This window comes from Dryobates pubescens, chromosome 6 (genome assembly GCF_014839835.1).
Source record: "Dryobates pubescens isolate bDryPub1 chromosome 6, bDryPub1.pri, whole genome shotgun sequence".
NCBI classification, from domain to species: domain Eukaryota; kingdom Metazoa; phylum Chordata; class Aves; order Piciformes; family Picidae; genus Dryobates; species Dryobates pubescens.
In genome coordinates, this window is record NC_071617.1 from 41,550,319 (window position 1) to 41,567,502 (window position 17,184).

Sequence of the window (17,184 nt, forward strand, 5' to 3'; positions counted from 1 at the left end):
CACAAGACAGGGCTGCCTGTCTTCCAGCCTCAGTCTCCAAGCAGATGGAAGACATCAGCTTCCCTCTGCATCCCTCCACAATAATCTGTCTCGCTCACTTCCTTTCAGGGACACCCCCTTCTCACAGCCAGATAATCTCCAGTGCTCTCCTGTTTCTTTCCTGTCCCCAGCCCTCACCAGAGAGCCCCACTGTATGTCTTTTCTGGGTAAGCATCTCCCCAAAGGCCGTCTCTCCCTACCCATGCAGGATGCCCTAAAAAAATACCTCTCTCCCCCAATTCCCATAGAAAAATTCTTGGGCACAAAGTCCCCACCATTGCCAGGGCAACAGGCACTCCCTAGGGAGCTTCATCTGACGCAGATCCCATCTCCAAACACACAGGCATGGATGGCAACCCAGGGGCCCAGTCAGAGCTGACAAGGAAGGGCAAGAGGCCCCTGGGAAGACTCTTGCCTTTAGCTTTCCCTTCCTTCTGCAGCGGGTGACAGCTCCCCCAGAGGCTGCACAGGAGGTTGACAGAATTCCTGCTCAGCACCATCTCACACTGGGAAATTTTCCCATTTACCATATGAAACCATGTTAATGGCAGAAATATAAACAGAGAGCAAGGGAGACAATGACCTTCCAGCAGTAGCTGAGGTAGGAGGTGTTTTGGTTTTCCTTCATTTCTTGAGGGAACCATCCCAGAAGCCTGTAGCCATCCTTCCAGAAAAGGCCCTGCAAATATTTCTACCCCCAAGGGAAATCCTGTCTGATTTCCTAGCAGGATGGATGCACAAGGAAAAAACTCCCGTTTCAGGACAGCTCAGTCTCAGGCAAATCCCAGAGGGGGATGCTGCCAGCCAGAGCTCAGGAAACCCAGCAGCTGCTCCAGAGACACCACCTTGCTGCTCAGAAGGCTCTGGCATGTCCAGAGCAGAGTGGGAAGCAACCTGGAAGTCAAAACCAAGCAGATATTGTCTCCTGTGACAAAAAAAAAGAGAGGACCTAGAATATAGGGCCTGTCTGAAAGAAAAGAGAGAAAGCCTAGAGAACCTGCATCAGCCTGGGCTACTCCCAAGTCATTTCTCCTGCCTCTGTGGGCTCTGCTGCCAGAGCAGTGTCAGGGCAGCCTCAGCTGAGCAACCTGCAGCTGTGGTGGGGCCAAGTTCAGTGGCACATATGGCAGCAGGCTAAGGGCTCATCCGTGAGCCAGGCCCTTTGCCCTCTGAGAGATGCTGTTACAGGCAGTGCCTGGAATTTGCCAAGCAGAGAGCTGTCACCATGAGCCAGGAATTGCTGCCGAGGCCACATTTCTCATTGTGGAAAGAAGAGTAAAAACTGCAGGAGACACTATGGAACATGCTTAGCTTAGCTGCCTGCAGCTCTGCTCATTAAGCACTGAGGTTAAGGATTTAGTTCCATGTATCAGTTTACTTAGACAGCAAGCACCGCTTCACATGTCAGTCTCAAGCATGTGGCATTGTCTTGCCCGCTTCCTCTCGTGCCCTCTCCCCATGATCTCTTCCCCAGCAAAATGCTGGGCAGTTACTAGAAACATTCTGTGAAATGTTTAATATGCAACCAGCAGGGTCTGCACATCCCCTGAGACTCACAGTCCTTAGGGTCAGGGCAAGAAAAAGAAGAATTGTTTGCAGGCCCCCAGGTCCTACTGGGAGACACTTGGAGGCTGGAGTTGTTGCCAAGCAAAAACCTCAACAGGGAAGCAGCCCTTCAGATGAGCTATAAACCAGGCTGCCTGGGACCAAGGTATTCCAGCTTGGTATGGACCCTACTTCCACTGTGCCCATAGCCTTTCATGGAAACTAAATACCCCAAACAAGTGCAATTTGAAACTATGTTCTCCAGCCCTATGTGAAAGGCTGGGGGGAATTTCAACAGGTGTGGAACATTTTCTAAAGCAAGAGCGCACAGCTGTTAAAAGGCATAAAGAGGAGGGATGGGAGGGATCCACCCCCCTGCTCCAGGCATCAGTGTCCCTGCAGGGCAAGCACCATGCATTGTCAAAGGGCCAAGAAGCCACTTGTAGAACAGCGCTCTTCCCGAAAGAGCACCTGGAACATCCCCAAGTGATCCCAGCACACTTCCCCCGGAGGACAAAAAGCAGTAAGCAGCAGCCTTGCATTGAGAGGCTGAGAGCCCTGGGGCTGTTTAGTCTGGAGAGAAGGAGGCTGAGAGGGGATCTGATCAATGTCTATCAATATCTGAGGGGCTGGGGTCAAGAGGGAGGGGACAGGCTCTGCTCAGTTGCACCCTGGGACAGGATAAGGTGCAGTGGATATGAAGTACAGCACAGGAGGTTCCACCTCAACACAAGGAGCAACTTGTTTACTGTGAGGGTGACAGAGCACTGGAACAGGCTGCCCAGAGGGGTTGTGGAGTCATCTTCTCTGAAGACTTTCAAGACCCATCTGGATGCATTTCTGTGTGATCTGTGCTGGGTTCTATGGTCCTGCTCTGGAAGGGGGGTTGGACTTGATGATCTCTGGAGGTCCCTTCCAACCCCTAACGTCCTGTGATCCTGTGATTACTCAGAGAATACAATTTCCTGAGTCTGGTCAGGTGGAGAGCATAGGCTGCATCTCAAACCTGATCTATTCACAGTATCACAGTATTACCAAGGTTGGAAGAGACCCCAAGGATCATCAAGTCCAACCTGTCCCAACGGACCTCACGACTAGACCATGGCACCAAGTGCCACGTCCAATCCCCTCTTGAACACCTCCAGGGACGGTGACTCCACCACCTCCCTGGGCAGCCCATTCCAATGACGAATGACTCGCTCAGGGAAGAACCTTTTCCTCACCTCGAGTCTAAACCTCCCCTGGCACAGCTTGAGACTGTGTCCCCTTGTTCTGGTGCTGGTTGCCTGGGAGAAGAGACCAACCCCTTCCTGTCTACAACCACCTTTCAGGTAGTTGTAGAGGGCAATGAGGTCACCCCTGATCCTTCTCTTCTCCAGGCTAAACAGTCCCAGCTTCCTCAGCCTCTCCTCACAGGGCTGTGCTCAAGGCCTCTCCCCAGCCTTATTGCCCTTCTCTGGACACGTTCAAGTGTCTCGATGTCCTTCTTAAACTGAGGGGCCCAGAACTGGACACAGGACTCAAGGTGTGGCCTAACCAATGCAGAGTACAGGGGCACAATGACTTCCCTGCTCCTGCTGGCCACACTATTCCTAATACAGGCCAGGATGCCATTGGCCCTCTTGGCCACCTGGGCACACTGCTGGCTCATGTTTAGGCGGGTGTCAATCATCACCCCCAAGTCCCTCTCTGTTTGGCAGCTCTCCAGCCACTCTGACCCCAGCCTGTAGCTCTGCATGGGGTTGCCATGGCCAAAGTGCAGCACCCGGCACTTGGACTTGTTAAATGCCATCCTGTTGGACTCTGCCCATCTGTCCAGTCGGTCGAGGTCTCTCTGCAGAGCCTTTCTACCCTCTAACTGACTAACATCTGTTCCCAACTTGATGTCATCAGCAAATTTACTGATGATGGTCTCAATGCCCTCGTCCAGATCATCAATAAAGATGTTAAAGAGCATGGGGCCTGGTACTGATCCTTGGGGCACACCACTAGTGACTGGCTGCCAGCTGGATGTGGCACCATTCACCACCACTCTCTGGGCTCGGCCCTCCAGCCAGTTCCTAACCCAGCACAGAGTGTTGCGGTCCAACCTGTCTCCACAGGTTCACCTTTCCTTCCTACTTTTGCTTCCCCCTCTCTGGTATACTCTGTTCAAGTACACACCACTGAAGCTGTAGTCCATCATGCTCTCCCAGTTTTCATTCCTCCTAAAGACTTCTCTTAGGCAAAGACACAGAAACTAATCCTTCTATTGAATATGGCCAAGGCACTGATCGTTCCTTGTGTATCTCTCCTGCTCTGTTACACATTAATCCATTTTTTAGATCCCAGTGTCATTAAGACAGGGACTGTGTTTTGTTTCTTGTTTATGTGGAAACAAAAGCATAAGCTGTATAACACAAGACATTGAGACTCTTGAACGTGTCCAGAGAAGGGCAATGAGGCTGGGGAGAGGCCTCGAGCACAAGTCCTATGAGGAGAGGCTGAGGGAGCTGGGGTTGCTTAGCCTGGAGAAGAAGAGACTCAGGGGAGACCTTATTGCTGTCTACAACTACCTGAAGGGAGGTTGTAGACAGGTGGGGGTTGGTCTCTCCTCCCAGGCAACCAGCACCAGAACAAGAGGACACAGCCTCAACCTGCACCAGGGGAGGTTTAGGCTGGATGTTAGGAAGAAGTTCTTCACAGGAAGAGTGATTGGCCATTGGAATGTGCTGCCCAGGGAGGTGGTGGAATCACCATCACTGGAGGTGTTCAAGAGGGGACTGGACGTGGCACTTGGTGCCATGGTTTAGTAGTCATGAGGTCTTGGGTGACAGGTTGGACTTGATGATCTTTGAGGTCTTTTCCAACCTTATTGATAAGTCAAATAAATAAGAAGGATTTTAATGTTTTCATGATTGGAAACCTTACTAAGACCAGTGGAGCAGTAAGGGTGAAGGACCATTTCCCAAACAGACTGCAGATGTTCTGTGAAATTAATCAACATTCTTTTGGGGGGAAAAAAAAGGAAAAGAAAAGGCATTTCAAGAGTTAAAACTAGTTGCTTTTAATTCTGAAACAGGAAAAGAGTTCTTATGAACCTCAACTTTTACACCATCTTCCAGGACCAAGGAACAGCTACTGCAGGAAAGGATATGAACAGAGATTGCCAGAGCCCTTGCTTGGCTTTCACACAAAGTTACGGGCAATGGCCAACACTTTGGAGAACTCTCCTTCCCTGCGTCGCAAGATGTAAGGTATCGGTGTTTTGATTCTAGTCCCTACGGGATTTCCGTTGTCCTCTATGAGTACCACATTGTTGGAATCAAATCTAGGCGTCATGGTGGGGCCAGGCATCTTGTGCCCTACAATTAAGGCCTTCTTCTTTTCTCCTTTGATGGCCAAAAGGATCGTATCCCCCACTTTGCCAACTCCACTCTTGTTATAGACATGGATGCATTTTGGAGGCCGGTGGTACGGCGTGTTCCCCAGGGAGCTGTTGTCCACCACTCGCACGCGGGTGAGTTTCTGTATTGCTTGGCATGCCCCAGTGACACTAGCAAAAGACAAGAACAAGAGACAGATCTCTTCAATGATCTTTGCAGAGCAAGGGCAAAGCCAGCACAGGGACTTGCCATTACACAAACCACTCAGAAGGCGCCAGCAATAAATGCATACCATACGGGTGGTGAGCTGCCTGCATTCAACGTGCCCTTTGACAGCCACATGCTGCTTTGGGCTTTCCACACTCTTCACTAAATGTCTAACATTAAATGAAATGGAGGTGTTCAAGGGGAGATTGGACGTGGCACTTGGTGCCATGGTCTAGTTGTGAGGTCTGTTGGGACAGGTTGGACTTGATGATCCTTGGGGTCTCTTCCAACCTTGGTTATACTGTGATACTGTGAAATGACCAGCTGTTCTGAAACACGAATAAGAGGTGGCATGAAGAGTGGCTTTCATTTACTGGGCTTTTTAGCCACTGCAGAGGATTACAATCAACTTTGATTTACAAGCAAAAAAACGTGCTTGCTTCTGCTACAAACAGCCTACAGGAAGCTAAGACTCCAGTCAGGCTCTTTCAATCTTCTATACAGTCCCCAGCAGTAAGGACTTTTCTGACCAACCTCCTTTTCAGTGATCTCTCTGAGGGCCTCCCATCCTATTCTGCTCTCGGGAGCTCTGAAATCCTGCAGTGTGTGTGTCAATCTGCCACCAACTAGAACCTAACTGACCGAGGGATCTGCTGCTTCTCTTCACAGGACACCACACAGAGACCATCAGAAAAGCAGGAAGATCCTTTCTGCTGCTAAACAACTGCTTTCCAGTAACGTGCTGGCCAGACAGCTGCAGACATCAGCTGAACTACTCAAATAGACAACATATGGAATCAACCTAACATTCACCTTGCTTTGCAGAGCAGAAACAAGCACAGTAAATAAAGTACAATGGGGGCCTCAGGCCTCTCTGTGAAAACAAGGACTTGTGTTTGCAATGCTGCCTATGAGAAGAGCAAGTCATGCCCTGTGTATCAAACATGGTGTGGATGGACACGGCTAGAGCAGGCATTTTCACATGCAGAAAGTGAAGACCAGCTGGGTCAGTCTGCATTAGTGTAACTGCTGCCTTTCAAGATTAGTTTCCTGCAGCAGAAGCCTGCTCTGGCTTTTCACTGCAAGAGAACACCTCTTTTCTCTCTCATAAGTCACTTCCCTCTGCAAGAAGCCACACTGTCCCACCCCCCAGCAGCGACTGTGGAATACCATACTCTCTGTTCTCTGCCTGCCAGCTGTGGATGCACAGCAGGGAAGGCAGAGGGAGAAGGCTGGAAAGGGACACTGGTGCTGTCACAGGAAGGACAGGGGGAAACCTAGGCAGGACCAAGTCCACAAAGTCTAAGTGTGATTGCCCAAGTACCACTAGACAAGAGTAAACTGCAGAAGAACTTTTTCTTTCCTTTCTTAATTTCTGAAACAGACTTGGAGCAAAACCCCACCACATCCAAGACAGACCCATTCCACAAAGTAAAGGTTTCCCCATGAAGACTGCTGACATCCTGCAGTAGCACTGCCGACCTCACTGGACACTGTCGACTTCTCCCAGTCCTTGTATATATCTCCTTTAAGTGTCTACTGGCCAATGCTCTCAGGCAGCCCATTTACAGAGAAAGACAGCAAGACTTAGATACCTCCTCAAGATAGCTCCTGGAACTATCACACAACCTAGCCCTGAGCACTCTTAAACCCCTCTCCAGACATAGAGAATAGACATAGAGAATAGTCATTCATGGATATGAATGACTTCAAACCGAAGCCCTGACCCTTTGAAGAGTTATATCCTACAGATGCCCCAGACATGCATCAAGTGTACTGTGGGACTGGGCTCTAAGTTTTGTGCAAGACATTGTAAAATATGTGAGTCCATAAATTTAGGAAGCTTTAAATGCCTTGAGCCTGGAAGGAGGACCGAAAGACAAACAATCACACGGACACCTTTAAGGTACAAGGAAATTATTTTCCTGGTTATTTTTGGTCTAAATAACTGAAATTATAAACTCTGGAATAATGTTAAACATGTAGTTGGTTCTGCAACAGCAAGTGATGACTGTAGCCTTTTTTTTTTTTGCACTTGGCTGAGAAACACAAGCACTTCCAACTTCTGCTTGCAGGCCCTTGCATTGCCCTCCAAGGCCTAGAAACCTCCTTACACACATGAAAATGCACAGTTCAGATCCCAGTCAAGACTGGCTGAAACCTGCATATAGGTTGTTGTGTTTGGGCTTACTTTACAACGTGCAAACAGACAACTGAGAGGTATTTTTCTATTCTATTATCTCTTTTGAACTAGAAACACTGCATCTTATGCTTGACCTACTTAACAGGATCTCTTTCAATCAAGAAACTCTCCCAAGAAAAACAAAGCAAAAGCAAGATTCAAGAATTACCTGAAGTGTCGCTGGATCACTGTGCTGCTTAGATTGGTTAAGGATAAACCAAACTGCCTATTCCAGAGAGCCATTTAGATTCTGGTAACCTGCCCTGTGTAAGAAACAAGACAATTACCAACAGAATTCATTTTGCATCCTTTCCCCTATGTGAATCACACACTAGAGCCTTAGCACCACTGCAAGCCACAGCACACGAAGTGGTAGCAGCATCTGCAGCATGCTACAAAGCAGATCAACAACCCCTGCCTGAATACAGAGGACAACACAATTGAGATGTTAAACTACAAAGCTGGATTCAGTGCCACTACATTTTAGTTTCCTGTACACAGAGTTAAGAGCCCATCTGCATGCACTGTAAACCATGTAACAGCAAGCAGGCTTGAGAATCTTGTATGTGAACTAGTTTGGAGGCTGCAGTGACTAGTAAAACTACCACAGTTACTTGTGTAAGGTACCAATACTACCTATAAAAACAAGCAAAGAGCCAGAGATAGCCTGCAGACTGGCATCATAATGAATTTACCAGACAAGAAACAAGACTGTATCCAGTTCTGGGCCCCTCAATTTAAGAAGGTCATTGAGACTCTCATATGTGTCCAGAGACGGGCAACGAGGCCAGGGAGAGGTCTCCAGCATAAGTCCTATGAGGAGAGGCTGAGGGAGCTGAGGTTGTATAGCCTGGAAAAGAAGAGGCTCAGGGGAAACCTTATTGCTCTCTACAACTACCTGAAGGAAGGCTGTAGCCAGGAGGGGGTTGGTCTCTTCTCCCAGGCAACCAGCACCAGAACAAGAGGACACAGTCTCAAACTGCACCAGGGGAGGTTGAGGCTCGAGGGGAGGAGAAAGTTCTTCACTGAGAGTCGTTGGCCATTGGAATGTCCTGCCCAGGGAGGTGGTAGAGTCCCCATCCCTGGAGGTGTTCCAGAGGGGATTGGATGTGGCACTTGGAGCCATGGTTTAGTAGTCATGAGGTGCTGGGTGACAGGTTGGACTTGATGATCTCTGAGGTCTTTTCCAACCTTATTGATTCTATGATTCTATTCTACGATAAGACAAAGCTCCACCAGTGACAGCATGCTCCTCCCTCTTATCATAGACAAGGTGTCCAGCAGCCTGTGTTCAGAGACCAGAATCACACCTCTACCACTCTCACTCCCTAAGGCTGCACAGACACAGGAGTGCCCTGTAACTTCAAGGTGCTCGCTCAACCCAAACCGAACTTCCACCCCAACTGCAGCAGAGCTGGCTTACAAGTGTAACAGCCGAGTTTACCACACTCTCTTCCCTGACTACATCTGTTCAGCCAGAATGATGGGGACCAGTTTGCACATGCAATCACAAAGGCTTATCTGAACCCAGGTCACATTGCTAGACATCAGTTAGGAAGCAATGACTTGGGTAGCTACTCAGCAGATTCAAAGAAGGGAGAAAACACGGACCTAAAGCCAGTCCTCTTTCAAGCCAGCTCAGGTCGGGCTTAGACTTTCCATCTGACTGCAGCTACCACTGAGTGACACTGTTTGCTCAGCCCTTGGCTCTGTAACCAACACATGTGCCATTTTTTGCCTTTCTAAATGAAACAGTGAAGAAACACCAACCTCTTGCCTCCCTTTGCCAGCTCTCATGAGCTTAGGGACAAACTGGAAAGCCATTTCATTAACTTGTATTTTAACAATAAAGCTGACCTAACTTCTGTAGAGACAAAACAATACCCACGAAGCCTTTCCACAGATGATGCCACAGTTCCTTCCACTACCAAGTAAAGCCCAGGCTAAATCTTCACTATTGTTTTCCCTTGGGGTGTTTGCCTACTTGGGGGTGTATGCAGCTTTCAGGGTTTGTGGCTGTCCTACAGAGCAAGCGTTACCTGACAGCAAGGGAAGATGCACCACAGCAATTTTGCAGCAGCACTCCCTGAGCAGAGCACAGGATACATGGCAAACCATCTACACCTGACATATAGGTGGGTAGGTTTGGAACAGAACACCCAATAGCCAAAGTGTACATTTCTTTGTAGTGGGGTAGATCATCTCCAAACGAGTTCAGTGTTTCCCTTCAGAACCGGCCTGCACTGTCCTCTCTCTGTAATGAGACTCCAAGAAGGCTGTGGTTTTACCTACCTGTGTGATTCTAATGAAAACAAACCCCTGTATTTACAGGGCCACTGGCAATCAAGGTCCAATTACCTGAGCCTGGATGCTCCTAGGATTTCTAAGCTAACTCAGGTACCTTGCCTTGCTGTAAGCCCACACTCTACATTGGCAGGGAGGGCAGCACATGTCCCATCCTGCCCTTGGGTGTAGTTCTCCCACACAAAACTCAATCTCAGTGGGTAATACTGCTCCTACTTTCTCCAGGATCATACCAAGGCCTTGGATCCCTCTAGAAAACCCAAATAAGCAGCAGTAGCAAGCTTGCCTCTCTGTTCTTTGATGGATGCTTCTTGGGGAGAACAGCTGCCACTGTCACCACTGTCTCTATTCCCCTGGTAATCATAAGGACCTCAGTGGCAGAAGATGGACCTGCTTATCCTCACCACTATGGAAGACCTATAGGAGAGGTCTGCTGGCTCATGGCAAGGCAGGCTCAGGTTCATCCTCTGCCTGTCAGAGGGACAGCAATGTCAGGAAGGCCACAGCTAGATGAGCTCAAGGCCACATGTCACAGTGCTAAGGCACTGTCTAAACCCTGAACTCACTCCTCAGGCTGGGGAGGAGTCACTGTTTGTTTCTACTCTGTGGCAGCAGCGAAGGTTTGAAGTTACAAAACCACCAGCAAAAGCATCAACAGCCTTAAGTGCTGAAGGGCTGTTTACATTTCCAGATGACTCAGACCCCACTTCTTTACTAAGAATTATTCCTCGGCGCATTAAGATGTGTCACAAGCTAAGAAGCTCTGTAGGGTTGAATACTTGGTATGAAGCATCCTGTTAGGAACTGAGTAAACCAGGGGGATCCAGTTAGCAGGAAGGTTCAGACTGGAGGGAAGAGAAGAACACATGTGGCATGAAGCACAGCAGTCAAGGGTGCAAGTGGATTCACAGAGTGAACCACATTTTCAGCTATGGTAACATGCCAGCTTCTCTCTAGAAACAAGCAGTCAATAGCCTTGGGGTGTCTCCAGGAGCTCCTCAACAAGACCCAGTCCCAACTTGCTTCCTTTATAGCTGTGAACTTCATCTCCTCTGCCCTGTTTTCCCCTCTATGTGGTGGCTAATTGCTAAACTAAACTGCAAAGCAGATGTAAGCTGCCCACTCTATCATACTGAGAGCTGCCACACTACACTGGGTTTGGCTGAGCTGGAGTTAACTCTCCTCAGAGCATCTTTCTAATGCTGTGTTTTGCAGTGCTGCAGCTGGGTGTTGATAGCACAGCAGTGTTTTGGCTACTGCTGAAGGAGCACCCAAGCTGTGCTTTTACAACATTTCCCTGCCCCAAGGGTACGCTCAGGGGTGGGCAAGATCTTGGGAAAGGACACTGCCAGGCCAGCTGACCCATGCTGACCAAAGGGGTATTCCATGACATATGATATCAGCTCAGATATACATACTAAGTGGAAGAAGGAAGTGTGGGGTATTTGTCTATGGTGCCTGTCCCCCAGAGCAACCTCTAGGCGTCGAGCCCTGCTTCCCGGGAGTGACCGACCACCACCGGCTGATGGGAAGTAGAGAATAACATCTCTCTCTGCTTCTGCTTCCACTTGTGGCCTTGCCTTGTGCTTCACATCATTAAAATTGCTCCTGTCTCATTACAGGCCTTTTGTTATATTTTCCCCTCTCTCCTGTCCATCTAAGGAGGGGAGTGATAGAGTGGCTTTGATGGGCATTTGGCTCCCAGCCAGGGCCAAACCACCACACACAAATGCTTCACATTGGTGCCAGAGTTGAACCTCTACAAAGCAATGACAGCCACTGGCCCCAGAGCACCCAGCACCTCCATCCTCCCCAGCACTCCCACCAGTAGGCCTTAAAAAGACTCAGGAGAGGCTGCACTTAGCACAGGAATAGGGAAAGCACGTGATGCCAAATTGCTTCTGCAGGTGGCCTCCCCCAGGTCATCAGGTTGCAGTGCTCAGAGGTGTATGGTAAGAGTACCCCCACAGCCCTCAAGCACAGGAAAACCTGCAGGAATTCCCAGAAGCTGGCTATCAGTATTGCTCAACCAATGCAGGAATGCACCCAACAGCTCAGACAGGTGAAACACCACTGCTGCTTAGTACTTAGCAGGAGTACACTCCTGACCAAGGAATTATCTTGGAACGGACTTCTGGAGGTCACCTAGTCCAATCTCCTGCTCAAGGAAGATTAATTTCCAACTTTCTCATGCTAGGCAAAAGCACTATTTAAACAGAAGCTATCCTAAAATGAAAGGTCCAACACAAAGTTAACTACTGACATAATATCAGCAAAGCAGCAATAATCATGCTTGAGAAACATCTTTGCCAGTTCCTACCCTGCCACCCCTAAATTCCAGTAGATTCTGTCCCACAGTTAGAGAAACTAATTTCTTAAAGCCACATAAAGATGCTTTGCTTCTCTCTGCTCCACATGCCTGTTCAACCTTACCACAGAGTTCAGAGTAAGATTCAGAATGGGAGAGGAGTTTGTTAATTAAAAAACTCACTAAAATGACCCAATTCCTCCTTCACTGAGTAAGTCTGAGCATCAATAACTGGTTGCTGCAAACACTCCCTTTTTGAGGGCCCTTCAGTCTTACCCTTTCAATGCAAGAGACCAATGTCAAATTCCAACAGGGCACAACAAAGAAACTCTTCAGTAGTTATAAACCTCTGGAAGTTCTTTGCCCACTCCACCATTTTCAAGTGCTAGGCTAAAGCTACCAGCTTCGCTGTTTTTCCTGGAGATTAAAGAACCAACACACTTACTGAGCACTTGAGTGGTTTTTGAATGGAGTCATTCTGGAAAAATTCATCCCAGCTAATAGAAGCAACCACATCATATATTTCCTTTAAATGTGGGCAAACATGTGAGTAGGTCACCTCAGGGGGTTGATACAAAGCAAGGACAACTTCCAGAGGAGGAGGACACGATTAGATACCTACTTTGAACCAACCTCAGGGCATACAGCACCAAGAAAAGAACCATAGAATCAATAAGGTTGGAAAAGACCTCAGAGATCACCAAGTCCAACCTGTCACCCAACACCTCGTGACTAAACCATGGCACCAAGTGCCACATCTAATCCCCTCTTAAACACCTCCAGGGAAGGTGACTCCACCACTTCCCTGGGCAGCACATTCCAATGGCCAACAACTCTCTCTGTGAAGAACTTTCTCCTCACCTCGAGCTTAAACCTCCCCTGGTGCAGCTTGAGACTGTGTCCTCTTGTTCTGGTGCTGGTTGCCAGGGAGAAGAGACCAACCCCCTCCTGGCTACAACCTCCCTTCAGGTAGTTGTAAACAGCAATAAGGTCTGCCCTGAGCCTCCTCTTCTCCAGGCTAAGCAAACCCAGCTCCCTCAGCCTCTCCTCATAAGGCTTGTTCTCCAGGCCTCTCCCCAGCCTCGTTGCCCTTCTCTGGACATGCTCAAGAGTCTCAATGTCCTTCTTAAACTGAGGGACCCAGAACTGGACACAGGACTCAAGGTGTGGCCTAACCAGTGCTGAGTCCAGGGGCACAATGACTTCCCTGCTCCTGCTGGCCACACTATTTCTGATGCAGGCCAGGATGCCATTGGCCTTCTTGGCCACCTGGGCTCACTGCTGGCTCATGTTCAGCCGGCTGTCAATCAGTACCCCCAGGTCCCTTTCTGCCTCTTTCACTGGAGATACCTCCTCATAAGGTAGAAGAGTCTCAAGGAAAGGCCTTGGACAGTATCAAGAGAGGAGCAACAAGGAGAGGTTTGAAACACAGAGAACAGGAATACACTGAGAAAGTGGCAACAGGCTAAGACAGGGACCTCAACCCATGCGAGAGAATGCAGAGCTGGATGAAAGTGATCACATCCCCAGCATTTCACCAGGGGTTTGTCTTGCCACTCTTCATGGCTTGGCATTTCTACCCTACCAAGCTAATGATACACAGTCATGAGATACATTATGCTTAAGCAGGATAACCAAGCCCTGTGTCCCCCCAGCACACATTTCCATCCCCTCCACCTATGCTGGGTCTAACATTCATCTAAATCAGTCAGTTTTCAGCTAAATAAATTCCCTGATCCAACTCATCCCACTGTTACCTGCAGGCTGGTGCGAGGTAATCTGGTGAGACACAGACTGGGACATCTCCTTTCACTGCCAACCCAGACTTACATTGTGACAGTATCTCCCCAGAAACACCAGGAGATCTGGACAAGAAAAGGATCTCTTCAATTTCAGCTAAAATACCGATGTGCTTCACAAGAGCAGTCTGTATGAATGTGCATTATTAACACGACCATGGGAGGACTAAAAGAGCCTGCATCTGAACACTCAAGAGGCCACTGCAATGGCTCTGATCATGGTTTCATCAGTGTTGTATACCCTAAGAAACAGCTGAGATGCCATTCACTACCCTGCCCGCATCCTAGGGTACACATACTTTTGAACAGTGCTGTTACTTAGCAATTTGGCATTACTTCCCTTTTTAATCACCAAGTTTGGAAATGACACCTGCTCCCTATGTGCCCAGGATCTGTAGTTCCACAACCATTTTTCTTCTTTCTGCTAGTAACTCATCTGCACAAGCAGGCCCCAGGGAAACCTAATGGATGTCGCAAAGCAAATGCTGAGGCCTACTATCCAAAGCCTGCTGTCAAACATACAAAGTAAACCAGGGAAAACTATTCTTCACTTTAATAGTAGTAACCTGATCTGCACAGTCAAACAGTGGGGCCAACATCCCCTTTATTCTTCTAAGAGACTAAAATAGACATGTTCAGGGCACCACAAAGGCTTGAACTGCATCTGTCATCCATCATTAAAATGCAGTAAATAAATCCAAGACAATATGTGCAATGCAAATACCTAAAGCCCTACTCTGCCACTGGTTTATTTATAGACCGTCTGCCAGGGTGAGCTACAAAAGCCAACTGTGAACTATGGGCCTCAATCCATTCACAGGTCTCCTCATAAAGGAAACAATGTGATTAAGGGCTCGTGTCTGTTAAAAATACACAAGATATTCATTACCAAGACGTAATTGCTTTTACATTAATGGCCAGGATTCAAAAAGAGGAATTAAGTCTTTTCTAATTCTGTTTATGAATAGGATTAGCTATTAAACAGGATACTTATTGATCCAAGTTACCAAGAGAAACTCATTACAAGTACATCTGCTATCAATTTTGAAGCAAAACACACTAACCTAATTTTCCAGATCACAATCAGGAAAGGCAGATTAAAAATAGAGATGAATACCTTTAATGGAAAACTTTGGGTATTCTGAGTATCCAGAAGTCTCAACTCCAGGGTACTTATGTCTCTTATCACTCTAGTATCTATCCAAGCACCTTAAACCAGTCTATATATTTGAAGCACTGTACTAAAATAAGGAGGGATTATTGCCCCTGCAGCAGCAGAAAATTAAGCTACATAGCAAACAACTTCCTGTGCGAGGCCAAAGGAAAGAAGCCTTAAAGCAGGCACCTGACCCCAGAAGCTCTGCTCTGGAATGGTCTGTGGGGCTGGAGGTGAAACCCAGTGAGGTGCCTCCCTGTCTCTGCCTTCTGGAGTTACACGTGAATTCAGAGAATGGCTAGGCTCCTGTAACTTAACACTGCTATCGCCTCTCCAGTAGATCTTTACTGCTTCTAACAGTACTGAGGTCTCAGAAACAGGACAGTAAGTGGCAAGCCACAAGACCAGACTCTGTTCCCAGCCCTGACCTGGGTGACCAGGTCTCAGCCAACATGGTGTGATCACAAACCAGACAGCAGGAACCGCAGTGAAGAAAGCTGTGGCAGGAAGGGCAGAAACAAGAAGGAAGAGAAGGTGGGGACCTGTGGCTCAACCATTAATGTCAGAAACCACTGACCTAGGCTAGTTGTTCACAGAACAAAGAACAGTAGAGGCTCCAAGCCTGCATGATAAAGCTCCACCAGAAAAGGATGCCTAATAGACAGAAGTCAGGCTACGAGAAATCTGACCTAGAGACAAAAGACACACTCATGCCACGAGCCAGCACAAAGCTACCTGCAGCTTTGCTGGAATAAGCCTTGCTTCTCACTCAAAACCTTCCCTTACATCGGGTTCTCTCCTTCCAAACAACAATCACCTAGGTAAGCTTGGAGAACTCTCAAATGAGACAAGTGAGCACAGCTCAAATGAATGAGTATGTATGTCCTGCTTCTGAAAAGGCTGTTTGTCTGCTTTTACTACAGTAAGTAAGTCTTTCATGGTTCTATGAAACCTGTCATGCAGTCTTCTTCCCCAGATTGCCTCCCCTTACTCACTGGCCCTCCAAAGTAGTTTTTTGATGAAAACCAACAAAGCACAGTCTAGCACCCACACTTCCCGAGTCCCCATGACACACACGAGTAACTGCCAGGCATGTCAGGACACAGGAATTTCAGACCAACTTTGCTGCATGACTACTTGTACCCACACAAGCACAGCCTCACATGAAATCTGAAGCACAGGAAAAAAATTCTGAAGGACACACATGAAGAGCACCAGAGCAGATTCTGTGATTTGCCTCCTTCCCCAGGCAGGACTGCTAGGGCATGGGCCCAGTGGAGCAGAGGGTGCTGCCCGGCACGGAGGCAAGATCCTGCCAGCCACACCATCTGCGATGCCCTGTGTGCATGGAACACAAGCACTCCAGTATCCAGACAGCCCGGGCTCTCTGCTAGCTGCTTTAACCATCTATCACAGCTATATGCTCTGCTGCATGCCACTCGAGCTGTCTTCGGGGCCACCGTTTCTCCGTCTCGTTAGAGCACCAAACCGTGCTCAGGGTTTAGACATTTCAGACCCTGTTCGCAAAGCGTCGGCAAGGCCTGCAAACGGCTACCTGCGAGGGGCCGGCAGCCGAGCCAGCACCTGGCAGAAGGGAGGCCCCGGACAGCCCATGCGCCGCAGGGCCCACGCACGACTACGGCAGCCGCGCACAGCACTAAGGCCCAGCGCCCCGGAGCCGAAGGGGACTGCCCGCACTCCGGGCGGCTCTGCCCCAACGCCCGTGAGAGGCTGAAGCCGGTTGCCAGAAAAAGCCAGCAGGTCGGGAGCGACCCGACCCGGCGACAGGGCAAGGCCTCCCGCAGGCAGCCTTAGGCCCCGCGACGGCGGCGCCGCGGCGGCTCAGGGGTGGGGCACCCACTGCCGCGCAGCTGCCCCGCCCGATGCCCGATGCTCGCTCCCCCCCGCCCCAGCCCGCCGCCGCTCCTGAGGCCGCTCTGTGCCTCAGCCCCGCGCAGAACGCAGACCCCGGACCCGCCACGCACCGCCGCGCACCTCCACGGGGAACGCGCGCCCTCCGCCCGCGCGCACGCGCGGCACCGCCCCCGTCGCGCCCGCCCGCCGCGGTGCGGCGCCGGCGCCTCCGCGGCCCGCCCACCCCAGGGCCCGCCCAGCGCCGAGCCCAGCCCCGAGCCCAGCCGAACCGAGCCCAGCCGACCGGTAACTGCTCGCTGCCGTACACGGCGTAGCGCGGTACCGCAGCGCTCGCCCCGGCGCGGTCCAGCGGGGCGAAGCGGAGCGGCAGCCCGGGGGGAGCCAGTCCGCGCTGACACAGGGTA

The 17,184-nt window shown here is 49.5% G+C and overlaps 2 protein-coding genes across 2 annotated transcripts in view; one reads left to right on the top strand and one right to left on the bottom strand.

Annotated features, from left to right (window-relative positions):
- Positions 1 to 4,644: 4,644 nt before the first annotated feature.
- MRPL14 (mitochondrial ribosomal protein L14) lies at positions 4,645 to 16,961 on the bottom strand. The gene is made up of 3 exons (XM_054162509.1): positions 16,901 to 16,961; positions 7,508 to 7,601; positions 4,645 to 5,119 (listed from the first exon to the last, which is right to left on the bottom strand). Exons 2-3 carry the CDS (start codon positions 7,579 to 7,581, stop codon positions 4,753 to 4,755), a joined length of 441 nt encoding a protein of 146 aa, XP_054018484.1. The 5' UTR covers positions 7,582 to 7,601; positions 16,901 to 16,961; the 3' UTR covers positions 4,645 to 4,752.
- Positions 16,962 to 17,031: 70 nt separating this feature from the next.
- The window catches only part of TMEM63B (transmembrane protein 63B), a 52,883-nt gene continuing 52,730 nt past the window's right edge, over positions 17,032 to 17,184 (top strand). The window contains exon 1 of the mRNA XM_054162400.1: positions 17,032 to 17,181. The gene's annotated coding sequence lies outside the window, so the exon portion shown is untranslated. The remainder of the gene's footprint in view (positions 17,182 to 17,184) is intronic.